At 41.7% G+C, this 14736-nt stretch overlaps 1 protein-coding gene across 1 annotated transcript in view; it reads right to left on the bottom strand.

Moving 5' to 3' along the window:
- The window catches only part of UFL1 (UFM1 specific ligase 1), a 40638-nt gene that overhangs the window by 25140 nt on the left and 762 nt on the right, over positions 1–14736 (bottom strand). Inside the window, exons 2-7 of the mRNA XM_006030044.3 lie at positions 14701–14732; positions 12202–12230; positions 11203–11300; positions 10548–10662; positions 6504–6634; positions 5772–5830 (exon numbers count right to left, since the gene is read on the bottom strand). Coding sequence (XP_006030106.1) covers positions 5772–5830; positions 6504–6634; positions 10548–10662; positions 11203–11300; positions 12202–12230; positions 14701–14732 — 464 coding nt within the window. The remainder of the gene's footprint in view (positions 1–5771; positions 5831–6503; positions 6635–10547; positions 10663–11202; positions 11301–12201; positions 12231–14700; positions 14733–14736) is intronic.

Here is a 14736-nt window from a genome sequence, read left to right as displayed (position 1 = left end):
GACCTAAAACTGCACCCTGCCAGGAGTGGGTGGCCTGGTGGGGCTACCAGTGGTGGGGGAGCCCCCAGGAAGTGCCAGGCTAGGTACCACCCCGGTGAAAGGTGGGTTGGTGCGCCTTAACCCCTAGCCCCTACAACCAGGTGGGTTCCCCACTTCGTAGGGTCTGGAAGGAGGACCCCCAGAGAGAGAGTGGGTCCATAGACTCACACCTGTCTGGACTTCCCCTAACTGGTCAATGCTGGGGCCAGGACTGGAAGGGTTAAAGGGCCAGGGACCCACCGCGAGGAACGCCCAAGAGCTGAGGGCCTGGGCTTCCGACTGGCCCGGAGGTGGACCAGGGCTAGTAGCCAAAAGTCCCGGGGGACCACACCTAGAAGGGGAAGCAGTTCAGGGAGCTATGCTGCCCAGGAAGAAGTCGGATTAGGTTGCCGGAATGGAGGGATCTTAGAGGGGTCCTGATCGGAGAAATCTGGGGCCCAGCATGGGGCCGGTGACTGTTGAGAACATCTGGATGCCATCTGCGAGGCTTGGGCTGGGGTGTAGGGGAGGAACGGAGCAGCAGATAGCGCCCCCTGGCATCAGGGCAAGAAATGGGCAGCCTCCCACTTGATTAACATCTATTAATTAATTACCAACAAGGCATAGCGGGTGAGAAGGCGGGCAGTTAGCCCAGAAACAGGTGGGCAGGCCACAGTGAGATTGGCTTGGAGCAGGCCCTGTTACACCGATCTTCAATAATTAGTTCACTAACTCCAGAGCTACATGCATTCTCCTGCCAAGGACACAATAGCAACTGGTACTACTAAACTATTATATTCAAACTATTCAAGGTGTATGGTACAGAACAGCCAAAATATTCTCCCAGCGAAAGAACACTAAATGTAGTCATATATTATAGTTCCTTTTTCTAATTCCACTACATGCTTTTATGAGATACAGAGACCAGAACTAAACACAGTATTGAAGATGTGAGCACCTTATGAATTTATATCATGATGTTTTATGTTTTATTTTCAGTTCCCTTCTCGATGATGCCAAACATTTTGTTGACTTTCTTGGTCACCACTACACATTTTAGTGGTGTTTTTGGAGAACTAACTACAGTAACTCCAAGGTTTATTTTCTGAGTCTTAATGGCTAGCCCAAGGCCTGTATAGGTTATTTTTCCCCAGGTGCATTACTTTGTACTTGGCAACACAGAAGTTGCTTAATGCTTATCTGACATTTTTTTTGTCCACTCGCATGCCTGGTCTACCTAACTGGAATAATGAAACAATACAACAGATTATATTTCAGTTGATTTTGTTACTCATTTAGCAATGTTTAGTCAAAGCTTATGGGGAAACCCCTCCCCCTATAAACGCTATTCATGAGATTTGTGATGCTAAAATTAAAAGCCACCATACTACAAAGTTTGCAATACATAAAGCACTATCAGTTAGATAGGTACTGAAATGAAGCTGCAGAAATTAATACAAAGCCGATAATTAAAGATGATGATTCTTTTAAGGTTAGCTCAGGGTAATGACTGTGCTTTCACCATGCCTAACATAATCGCACCATAATCCTGTTTGAAACTTCTAGATGGTATAGTACTGTGCCAGAACCCAAACACTGTTAAGATGAAATGTTTGCAAGATGTTCTCTCTTTTTTTTTTTAATTTGGAAGTGAACATTTATTTGTTGTGTCCCATAAGAGCTGAGTCATAGTTCAGTGAAGTCATGAAATTCTTTCATTAGATTTCAGTGACTCTGGATCTGACACAAAATACTCAAAAATCAGGAAAATCTGTATTTTCTAACATTACTTGCATGCTATTTCCTGAACTGAAATACTTTCACATTTCTTAAGTGGATGTATTCTTTATTATAATAGCTTGAAGAAGTCTAACCGAAGGACATGATAATAGTTTTCAACTATTTGAAAGAATGTTTCTACATCTTCTTTATAGCATTCTCCTTTGCCACAAAAGGCAGGGCATATGGCAATAGGTTCAGACTGCAGCAAAGGAGGTTTAGATCTAATCTCAGGAAAAACTTCTTAACTGTAAGAACAGTAGGACAATAGTACAAACAATCTAGAAAAATGATTAAATCTCATTTACTGGAGAAGTTAAAATATCATTCACTTTTCAAGAAGCCCACATCAGAAGATCAGTCTGAAATTGTTTAGGAACAACAAATCCTGCATCCGTGTTAGGACTGGACCCCTGACACCCTTGCCAACCTTTTACTCTATAAGGTCATCTGAAGGATAAGAATATCATGGCTCTATTACAAAATAAATGACTATTACATTGGTTTTGGCAAGTTAAATTCAAAAAGTCCCTGAAATATGGTTAATGTTACAAACTCCGAGATGTAACACATATGCACTTTAAAACTTATTTCTAGTGGTACCATACATGAAAAAAGCAAGGAGACTTTGTTCTCGAGCCTTGCTTATACCCTTTTGAAAGTGCTTTTCAAATATAACAACATTTGTGGTACTGAAATGGTATTTCAGCAAATGGACAAAATAAGAGAAAAAAGTTTTAAAAGTAAAACTTCAAAGTAAATAAAAGGCTCTGACACTAATGAAACTGAGGAGAGAGGGATGGAGTATGAAAGGAAAGGTTTTCAATTGAAGACAATATGAAGAACAAAGATAAAACAACTAAAAACAGCCACCACACCCAAAGTCCCATAACCACAGAAATTCACCCTGATGTTATCTACATGAAAATGTCACCAAACCTGAACTTCAGACATCAGGGATTTGAGAAGGTCTGACTGAAAGAAATTGTATCTGAATATCAAAAATATTAATACGAAAATATTAATGCAACAAAGTGTGACAGATGTGCCTCAAACTCTAGATAGCTGGGCAGATATAAACTGACTATGCTGAAACACAGAGTGAGATCCAATTTGAAATCAAAGGATTTATCTGCTTGTCTCAATCCAGTGAGTGAACTGCTAAAAACAAACAATACACCAAAGGTCTCCTTCAGATAAAGATTTTCACAGATTAAGATCTTTTATCTTTTTTCTATTTATAAGTTCTCTCCACCTTTCAAAATCTAAATACGAGTCTTTTACTTTTGAACATTTTTTTCCACTTTGCCAGTAATAAACATTTTGTTTACTTATTATAGCTAGACAGGCTTCACCTATTGATTTTAGGTTAATAAGCTAATTTTGGAGGCTCTTTCTGTGTAGTCTTCCTGTACAATGCAGCTCGGTGGGGGAGACTCACAAAAAGACAACTAAAGAAACTGTACCTAAGCATAGCACTATTTTTAATTAATATATTTGTAGTAATTTATTAGAGTTCTTTTACTTGTCTAATTCATAGCATGCCTTAGGTGTGGTACAAACCTTTATGTGATGAACAGGCTGGCCATGTTTCTCAGTTTCTGGGTGAAGAAACAATAAATAATTCAGCCTGCCTATTCATTCCTTCTCTGGGGTGAAATTTTAGGTTAAAAGTATAATTCATGTCAGAGGTATGGAGATCAAAGTAGTGATTTAACATATGTGAAAACAAGAATTTTATGCCCCAAAACAACACAGGGAGTTGCACAGTAAAACTGTGGGTACCCACTGGATTACCCTCTTTGCAAAATAGGGGGCTACATAGATAGCATACAAAGAAAAATGAAATGGGGAGCAAAAAAATGAAGAACTGGGTTAAACTTATTTCTTCCTCACGCTGTTAAAAGAAAGAAAATTATTATATTAGCGTTTATCACTTTTAGAAATTATTAGAGGTACACTGGTACATTGGTCCGATATCAGATTGGTATCAATATAAAGAAAATTGTCTATATCAGATATTGGTCTGATAGGGCCAATAATTTGGCCCATAAACGCCCATGCTGCATGCAGCTGCAGCACAACATGGGGCAGAGCTGGCAGCATGGAGAGCTGGTAAGTCAGAAAGGGAGTGGGGAAGGAAGGGACATGGGGGCACATCAACACCGCCTGTGGTGAGGGAGGGGGCAGGTGCTGCCTAGCTAGGGCAGGCGGGGGGGGACATAGGATGGAGGCACGGCTCGTGGGGTGGGGGCAGCTCCCACCACCACTTGCACACCAGGAGGGCGGGGTCATGTGCCCCTGGATCTGCGCGGCTTGGGGAGGGCTGCAGCTGCAAGGTGGAGGTGGAGCCAGAGCCAGCGCTGTGCGGCTCTTCTCGCCGGGGCTGGGCTCGGAGCGGGCTCCGGTGGCACTGGGAGGAGGCTGCAGCCACCCCAAATTTCACTGCAGCTCTGCTCCCTGCCACACACCTCCACCTGGTGCAGCCCCAGCTGAAGGCCCTGCCTCCACCCAAGCGCCAAGAAAAGCCGGAGCTGCACAGGGTGGTGGTGCGGGGCTGGGAGTGGAGCTGTGGCAAAATTTGGGGTGGCTGCAGCCTCCTTCCAGTGCCACCAGAGCCCACTCTGAGCCCAGCCCCCAACAAGAAAAGCCCTGTGCAGCGCTGGCTCCACCCCGCAGCTGCAGCCCACCCTGTACTGCGCAGATGTGGAAGCACATGCCCTCCCGCCTCCACCCTCCTGGGGTGCGAACAGTGGCGGGAGCTGGCCCCACCCCATAGGCTGCACCCCTGTCCCATGCTCCCTCCCCCCTTGTCCCGGCTGGGCAGTGCCTACCCCTGCCCTTGTCCCCTCCCTCACCATGGGGGAGCATTGATTTGCCCCTCCCATGCGCCTTCCCGCCCTCCTCCCCTTCCACCACCTGATCGCAGCTGTATCGGATTGGTATTGGCTGATATGCCTCCTTAAATATTGGCTATTGGTATCGGCCCCCAAAATCTCTATCAGTGTACCCCTAGAAATTATCGTTGTTTGTGGTTAGCTTAAGGTAATTAAGGCTGACAACATGTATTTATAAAGAACAGTCTTAAGGGAAAGGAGACAGGAGGAAAGGTGGGGTCAGGTGAGAAAAATCAGACATAGAAGGTCACAAAAGACGAAACAAAGATATATGACAGTCTAAAGGGGTGAATAGCCATTTAGAAGAGAAGGAAACAGAGATACATTAGCAGAGCTAAGCCATGCAAAGCCCTGAAAGTAAAGAAAAGGAGATTAACTTTTATATGAAAGAGATAGCAAGCTGGTAAAGGAATTTGAAGACAAGTAGGACATGGCCTGTCAGCAGATAAGACAGAAGATTTTTAAGACAGCATTCTGGATGGAAGAGAGGTAAGTCTGGGTATTCAAAAAAAATACTGGCAATATTGGAAGCAAGATATAATCATGGCCTGCACAGGAGATTTGGCAGTTGAGAAGGAAGTCTTCATGGATTTTATTTTAAAAAAAGCTTCACAAAATAATAGTCAACAACGTAAAGTGTACTTTCTCTCTCAGCATATAAAGAGATCTAGTGGAGAGCATAACAAAAATTCTCCCTCTCCTATCGCACAGCAAAGTCAAAAAATGAGAATTCAGGGCAGTTAATGTCATTTGGCAATGTAAAATCTGTCCCCTTTAGTGTGTTCCACTGATAAAACTGCCAGTAGCTGAGGGCAAATAATGAAACAAGTTACAAAACAAGTATTGTACTTCTTGCATCATTCTGCCCCCAGAGGCATTTTCATTGCCCTAAAATCCAGAGCAGCATTTCTAAGTTGTGGACAACTCAAGTTGATGACTTGTTAAATTGGAAAGGATATCTGTTACTATTTAATTCAGAACTAACGCTACATACTAACATGCTTATTAGAAATTATTAACTTGAATAATTAAGAATGTGCACATTATATTACATGAAACAGTCTAAATGAAACTCACAGTAAAGCAAATGTTCCTGAAATCCATAACGAGTGATCAAGTTACTTACAGGTGTAGGCCTAGAGAGAATAAAAGGATAAACATGAGAAAGGCCTAGCAACTCTCAAATTAATGTAGAGTCCAGAAGAAAGGCAGGGCCTCCAGACTTGTCCTCAAGAGTTTTACTTTCTGCAAAACTACATAGCATATTGCCTATACTGCTAATGTCAACTTCCAACTGCTTATGAAGTTTCTGAATTGATACTGATCTGAAATAGAACGGAGCTACTGTAAATATCATAAAAATTGCCAAGTTCAGTTTGTGATCAATATAAACGAAAAAAGCCATTTTAATCATCTGATACAAAAAAAAAATTCTGAAAAATAAAGGCTGTTTATAGAATGTCACAATGACGTGACATGAATGACACTTTAAAAAAACAATAACAGGATGACTCAATGACAAAATCTGATCGGTTTAAATATAAATTACAAGTGTAATTTAATTTATTTGTTGGTTTCACTTAATCTCCCCTCCTCTGGGAACAAACCTTACTTTTCTACTCAAGCAGCTCAGTATATCAGCAGATGACTGGGTTGCTGTAAAAAGCAAACAAATCTCTCTCACTGTAAACTGAATGGTATCTCTAGAAGTCTCATGCATAAGCCTTTATATTTCTTTTTTAATTACAAATAAATCATATTCATAAAGAATAATGGAAAACCTATTTCTACATGCAGTTATGCACTTACCGAGTCATTGCGCTAAATAGACCACGAATACGTGCCCGATGACGGGATACAAAGGCTTCTGTAAAAATCACCCCTCGGTTGTCCTGATCTATTTGTCCACGGATAATTCTACCCAGACGCCCAGACAATGCCTGTAAATAAAAGCTATGTATGAAAAATGCTGGAAGGAGGTACTGTAATTATAGCACCCTCCCAAAATAAACAAACAAACAAAAACCCCAAAGCAAATAGACAAATGGTGTAATATAGAATCAGAAAGTTAATTCAGAAATAAGAATTCATTCAAAATTACCCTCTTTATATTGCAAACATGTCCTAACAGACAAAAGATTGTGTGCATGTATTCATCTGCAGGTGAAATGAATTTTTCAAGGGTGCACACCATAACCTGAACTATTGAATGATGACATTCCTTAGCATTAGACATTAATATAGGACAATGAAAAAATGAACAAATTGTAAATGTAATCCACTTTGTCTGAGGCTGCACAAACACACCTCAGATTTAATCTGAATGCAGGGCAAAATAAGTCAATAGCCTGTTCTTTCAAGATGTCAAAATGACTAGTTTTGGCAGAAAAAATACATGGACAAAAGAAAGACGGTTTCAAATGTGCATTCTAAGACATAAATTAAAATATTCAAATCACCTAAGAAATAAGTATATGCATCTGTTTTAGAAAACTTGTCCAGGAATTGATGGTGCTAGATTTGTATTATTCCTCAACTAAAAGGCCCGAAGGGACAACTATGAACATGTGGTCTGGATTCCTACATAACAAGAATTTCTCTTTCAGAAAAAGAATTAATATTGATTAAAAAAAAATCCCGTAACAAGATAATTCAAAATTCATAGTAAATTATTCCAATACTTTATTACTTCAGTGTTAAAAAGATTCAGATTTATTTCTAATTTGAATTTCTGTTTTCAACTTCCAAACACTGGATCTTCTTACTCCTTTTCCAGTTCAACTGAAAAGCCTTTTGTTTTCAAATATTCTATTCTTCATGGTATATTAACTGATTAAATCACATCATTTTCTTTTTCATAAAGTAAATAGATTATTGTATGAGACTTTCATTAACAGGTAGGTTTTCTAGTCATTTAGCTCTTTTGGTATATTCTTAAACTATCACAACAACTCTGAGGACAAAGCCCGGTTTGTCAGTCCAAGATGAACATGAGTTGTCAATGTGATGAAGTGATCAAAAGGCTAACTGCATTTTATTATGCATTAGCAGAAGCATGACGAACAGGTCCAGGGAGGTGATGCTTCCCCTCTATGCAGCACTGGTCAGGCAGCAGTTGGAGTATTGCGTCCAGTTTTGGGCGCTGCGCTTCAAGGATGCGGAGAATCTTGAGAGGGTTCAGAGGAGGGTTACTCATATGGTCAGAGGCTTGCAGGCAAAGCCCTACGAAGAGAGACTGAGGGACCTAGATCTCTTCAGCCTTCACAAGAGAAGGCTGAGAGGTGATCTTGTGGCTGCCTACAAATTCATCAGGTGAGGGCAGCAGGGAAATAGGAGATGTTCTATTTACTAGGGCACCCCCCGGAGTAACTAGGAACAATGGCCACAAATTGAAGGAGAACAGATTTAGGTTGGACATTAGAAAGAACTTCTTTACAGTAAGGGTTGCTAGAATCTGGAATGGGCTTCCCAAGGGAGGTGGTGCTCTCTCCTAGTTTGGGGGTCTTTAAGAGGAGACTGGACAAGCATCTAGCTGGGATCATCTGACCTCAGCGCTCTCTCCTGCCCAGGGCAGGGGGTCAGATTCGATGACCTACTGAGGTCCCTTCCAACCCTAACATCTATGAATCTATGGATACTGGAATACTTGCATGCATATAAGGTGTCATGGATTTAAGCCAAGGCAAAGTTACTTTTGGGGGTTCACCATGTAGCATGCAGGGATATTCTCCAAAATTAGGTTAACTCTTGTGGTGTTTAGTCTCTAACTGTAGCTAGTGCAAAAATGTGTTCAATTTCATTATTCTCATATCCATACCCTTATATCAAATACTGTACTATGACGTAATTTTGATCTACCTTTCTATTTCAAGCATGGTTATGTCAGTAAGGCAGCAATTAACTTGAGCAGTCCTCAACTGTTCACGCTTAGAACTACAGTCAATGGCTGAGAATTAGCATTTGACTTTGGTTATTTGCTTCTCCTCCCTGCTCTGAAGCAAGGGAAGCCTGGACCTGGACTTCAAAAGAGCCAGAAGCCTGACACCTAACTAGTTTAATTATCATCCAGACGACAGGGATATTGGACAGCAAATTAACATGTGTAAACAGGATGCAGGTTTGTAGTTTAGTAAATATGTACCTCTGGGGGCAGGAAGCTACTCATGTAAGATAAGCTCCCCTAGAAATGATGTGTGTTGTAGAAATGATGATCCAGACTGCCAAAGGTAGTTGGGCCTGCCTAGAGAGCATGCATTGTTCTCAGTTTTTCCAGGGAAAAGTGGGAGGCTGAGGAAAGCAAACTGACAGGAGAACTTGCAGGAAGCTCTGACAGGAGGGTCAGAGGCAGGGTCTGCATTTAGAGATGTGAAGCTGACTAGGGACTGCAACCTTGGATTTAAGGGCACTAACAGATGCAAACTCCACACCCTGGTGCTTTATTGGAAGAGAAAGCGCTTTAGTTTGACCTGGCTCCCCAGTGTCAGTACAGATTTGGGCACTTCAGTGGGGCTTTTTGGTGCTGTTACTTAATAGGTGATTGATTCAGCTATGGGATAAAAGCACCAAAAAAGCCCAGCTGAAGCTCTCAATCTATACAGACATTGGACGACCTGGTTCAAACTAATGTGATGCCTATTCTAGGCATGTGCTTCACTTGGCATGGGAGTACACTGAGCTGAAATTAAAGCACCAGTTTTTTTGATGTCTCTAAGCAGTCTAAGATACAGGGTAAGAACAAGTTAATGATCTGGTATTTTTTTTGCTCATTTACTCTCATACCTCTATCTATATTTCAGCATATGGCTACTAATTTCTTATGCTTGCTGTTGCTTTTTATAAATCCTCTGATGTCAGTAATACATGTTTCCAAGCTATCTGACCAATTCAGACTTGCCCCATTCCACAGAAAGGGGGAATCCATCTTTTCTAAGCATGTGATCAGACAAGGGTATGATCCAGCTGGCACAATCCCCTCTGCTTAAGGGCTGGCAGAGCTTGAGTGAGACAGATAAGGCTGAAGCACTACAGGCCAAGAAACGGTCCTCTGGTATACATGAGCTGGTTCTCAGTGGTCAGATACTGAACAATAGAGAGGAATCTGGGGCAGAAGGTATGGAAGCACCTGGGAAGTGTCTCCAGGACGCACCGAGGCCACATATGGGGTCAAGGTGCTATCATGCCAGGTGACTGCATAATTCACTTAACTGTTGCTTAAATGGTACAGTGCCAGTACCAATTTATTCCTTATTTATTCCAGTAACTGCAGTTTGCTATAATGCATCTTGGAGAGTGCACAAACTGCTTTTGCGCATAGCTTATTTCCAGCCTGGGTCTACGGTGTAACTTAATTGTACCCTATCTTAGTGTCAGAAACACTGAAGATGAAGGAGCTGTCAAAAGGCTGCTATTAGAAGCCTTGAAAATGACAGGAGCTAATCAGTTTCATGGCTGCCATCTCTTCTCACTTCAAGGCTAATAGCAGTCCCAACAGTGATTGTCAGAAGCCCTGAAAATGAGGGAACTAATCAGTTTCAGAGCTTTAAATACCACAGCACTGACAGTGCTGTTTATTTAACTAACACTGATTGTTTACATTCATTTTGGATAAGTGCAAATCTTTTTTCAGTCCTAAGGTTATGCACTTAGAGTACATGGTACTAAGGTGGCAAGTTTCAACATAAAACTGCTAACAGCTGCTAAAATGCAGCTCTCAAATTTAATTTAATACGCTGCTCAAATTGTCATGTACCTGTAACCCTTCCAGATTGCAAATGAAGCTTTTAACAGAGGAAACAGTTCTTCAGAAATAATTCTACATTTCTTTTAGAAAAATGTTAGATAGTATGATGTTACCTGTGTCAGGAAGTCTCCTGGAAGGTCATATGCCTTGCAGAGTTCAGATATTGTCACTTGGCCAGTTTCCTGTAGTTTATCATTTACCTCTTCTGCTAACTGGTCTAAGTAACTCCTTATATGAAACCAGGGAAAAAGATATTAGCATCACATCCAAAGTTTGATATGCTTCTCTTTAAATATAATTTTTCTGCCACACTAATTCATTTGTTCAGAATTACCATTTTTTCCGTACTGTTGTAGGCTTGTCTAAATATGCTAGAACAAGCTGTCAAGTGGAAATAGAGTGGGATGTGGAAATTCGTGTTAACCAACATAATTATACAGGGAAAAGTTGCTCTAGTAACTAACTCAATATAATGTGAAAACTTGTCATTTATTTTTTAAACAAAATAAAAAAGTTTGTTCACCATTCCTTAAACAAACAAACAAACCGACCCAAACAGGTGCATGGAGGGGCATGCACACACACAAAGATGTTTTCTGTTCTCAAAAAGGGCCAGAAAAGAAAGACTTTTACAGGACATCAACTTTAACATTATGTCTTAAGACTAAAAACTGAAGAATAATCAACAAACAGAAGCACCCCCCATTATAGTCATAATGCACTGAAAACGTCTAAAATCACATTATCATCACTCTTGAAAATACTCACTCATCTATAAGCTGTCCCAGAACAAGCTGAATAGCTCTATCTGATTTAACAATGTCATTAGCACGGTTTTCAATATGTAGCAGGTCTACATTTATTATCTGAAAAACACACACACATACCTATTAGTCCTTTCAATTCAAATTAAATCTCAGATACTGAGACATTATTTTCACATTTGCATTTCTTGGGGATATCTATTTTGTAATAATCACATAGATGCACAAGGTCATATATATTATAATCGCACACTCTATATATGTATACATAAAATCACACATTCTGTTCAGTAACGTGGAGTAGAAGCGTCCATGCTTTAAAAAAAAATCTGCAATTGTGACAAGGTTAAAGGGGCCGATAAAATTAAGATTTCCATAAAGCTCTGCACAGAAACTATTCAAGCATCTTACAGAGAGATTTTCTGGTTCCAAAGTAATTTTTCTCCAGCCAGAAGCAAAAATTAGTTCGAGGAGATTATTGGTGGATAGAGGTTAGCAGAGATGTAAGATTAATGAAGGAAGAGAGAACCCAAAGAGGCACACAAAGTTAATTATGTTTCTATGCATGTCCTCTCAGCTCTACATTTTAATGAAAACAGACTTTTTAAATCCATTTATTCTTCTAAATTCTCTGCTTTCTTCAGTTGAGAATTCAATCAAGAATTTAGTGCCCTTTTAGTGGCAATTTCAAAGATCCTGAAACAGCACAGGAAGGAATGTTGCAAACAAGAACAGTATTTTTTTTCTGAGGAAGCGTAGTACTTAATAAAGTGTTTGGGGAATGGTGCTTCTAATCTTACCAATGCTACTCTAATCTCCCCAAAATCTACTTCATCCATTTGTTTATCACTTTGTGAAGTTAGTGGTTTCACAAATATTACATTAATAATTTTTTACTAAGTGTTGGACTAACAGTATGCTTGGATATTGATAGACTCCCTATATGCAGAAATGGAGAACCACAGAAACAAAGTGTATTTAATTTTTAGAATAAGGAAGTTACCTGTTGTAAGTCAACAATGTTTACTCGACCTTTAAAAAAAATACAAGGGTAATTTAGTATATCAAATATCTTTGAAAAGGTTTATAACACAACACAGCCAATGATGCATGAACAATTTCTTCATTATACTTTTAACGGTTTCAGAAGTCTCGAGCTAACAACACATAAAGCTGGAATCTGATCATCACAACACAAGATTTCCCATAACATTCTCCTCCATGCATCTGACAACCTGAACAAAGAGACTCAAAGGGTAAAAGGACTGCTTAGGTTCCAGCCCTGTTACCTCACTGCCAAAAGTGCTGGCTATGGTGACATGTGAGCGTTGGTCCACTAGTAATAAAACTGAGCCTGCCAACCCTATCTACATACTGCCATAAACCACTGTCAAATGATATCACTTTCACTGAGGCAATAATCTGTTACTGGATCAACTGCAGGGTTAGAATAGGCTTAAACAAGTTTCTAGGTATCAGAGTGAGACTCAAGGAAGGGTACTGATACCCAAAAACCTTGTTTAAGTCTTGCCCAAACCTGCAGTTGGTCTAGTAAAAGATATTACCCACAAAAATTCTTCTCTTGCATATTTCCTCAACCATCACTGCTACAACCCTACTTCAACACTAGCAATAACTTTCACTGTGTGCTGTAGTGAATCAACAATGAGTCACACAGTACAGGGTTACTTGAAGAAAAAACATTGGCTGCTGCACATAAAAGTGGCTAGTGTATTTGCTTATTTTCCAAACCATATGACCCCATATGCTACATAAAGGAGAGAAAGAATTAGCATCAGAAAGCACCATATGATTTCTTTTAATTTAAAACTATAGTTAAGGCATAATTGCTTCCAGTATGCCTGCAGTGTGTAACACAGCAAATTTACAGATCTAGATTAGAAATTTTACTGACAAAAACTAAATCTGTTTAGTGTTTTGCTCTTGTGCCTAAGAAACATTCTAAAACCATCTTACATTAAAACAATCATATGAGCACAGTGTATCTGCATGTCACCCATATAACTATGATCATCCTAAATTCATGGCTATGTTAGTAAAAATTTTCTAATTTGGAAGAGCCCTTAGAAGAGTCACTTATTGAGCATCTCTGATGGAACAGTCTGAAGTTCCATTATGGAAACTTTTATACTCATTCTTCTGACTGTAATTACACTTCTATAAAAAGTACTAGCCAAGTGCCCGTCAAGAATGATGGGGAGGATGGGGGTAGGCGGGGACAGAGTGCCATCACCCACCAGCCTGAGCCGCTGTCGTCTCCCAGGAGCAGGTGGGAGGAAGCTTGCTCTGTCATACTCTCCATCAGCACCCTGCGCCACCACTGCCACCAGCGCTGCTGGCCTTGCCTCTGCTCCCCAGCCCTGCTCCTTGGAGGCAGTGGAGTGGCACCATGACAGCAGGGATAGAGCAGGGGCGCGGCCGCTAGCACTGGCCTAGTCCCCTCGCTCTGTCACTGCCGTCATGGCAGCACTCCGCACTGATTGGTTGTTTCACTAACAAGTAATGCTAGTAGAAGAGCAATGCAGAAAGTAATACAGCTGTAATCCTTCCCAAAAGCAAATGGATGGTTAACTGCTTTCAACCTGCCTTTGCAACCTGACTAAATATATCAGTAGTATTTAAATGAGTTGTGACTATAAGTAAGTAGCGCTCAGTAAAGTCCTCAACGCTGTAAACCCAAACGTACACCTACACGTTTATTTTTGGTCTACATAACCAGCTTAAGCATTCTGTAGTGCAGGGGTGGCAGACTTGTGGCATGGGCGCCATAAGTGACATGGGCAGCGCTTGTGTGAGGCACACAGCAGACTGGCAGGGGGGAGGAGGGGGGGAACAGGCAGCAGTGGCAGAGGGTGCAGGGAGCCACCAGGAGAGAGGGCAGGGAACACAAGAGCGGGGGGAAGAGCAGAGCAGCAGCTTGCTTGGGAAGGGCGGGGGTGGAAAGCGGGGCAGCAGAGCACACGTGGAGCACAGGACAGGAAGCAAAAGGCCGGGCACCAGCTTGCTCAGGGAGCAGGTAGCAGAGCAGAAGAACAGATAGGGGAAAAGGGCTCCAAGTTGCACTCTTTTTTTTTTTATTTTGGAAAATGTTTCGTGTTGCAGGTCAAATTAGCCAGATCAGTTCCAAATCCTTTCCAACTCAATCATTCAAACACCACACGTGGTGCTGCAACCAGCAAATATCCTCCACCCCACCCTTTCCAGCCTGGGGCTTCAGATACTTCCAAGCCCACTGGCAGGCCCCCCAAGCCTGGAGAAAAGTGGCACTCGGCTTTGGGGTGGCCATGGGGCTCAGGCTACAGCTGGACCATAGGTGGACTGGTCAGGGGTCAACTTCTCCATGGCCCCACCTGCCGGGGGCACCACCCCGGGACCCCCACAGAGGGCCCTGCCGCAGCAGGCACAGGAAGGGGAGACTCTGCCGCCCCCAACCCTGCACAGAGCCATCCCCCAGACGCCCTGCCCCCAGCCCCGCCCTCACCAGCGCGCGCCCGCAGCTCTCGCCGGACCTCCCTGT

Source organism: Alligator sinensis, unplaced genomic scaffold (assembly GCF_000455745.1).
Source record: "Alligator sinensis unplaced genomic scaffold, ASM45574v1 scaffold145_1, whole genome shotgun sequence".
In the NCBI taxonomy this organism is placed as follows: domain Eukaryota; kingdom Metazoa; phylum Chordata; order Crocodylia; family Alligatoridae; genus Alligator; species Alligator sinensis.
This window is presented reverse-complemented; position numbering and strand designations above follow the sequence as displayed.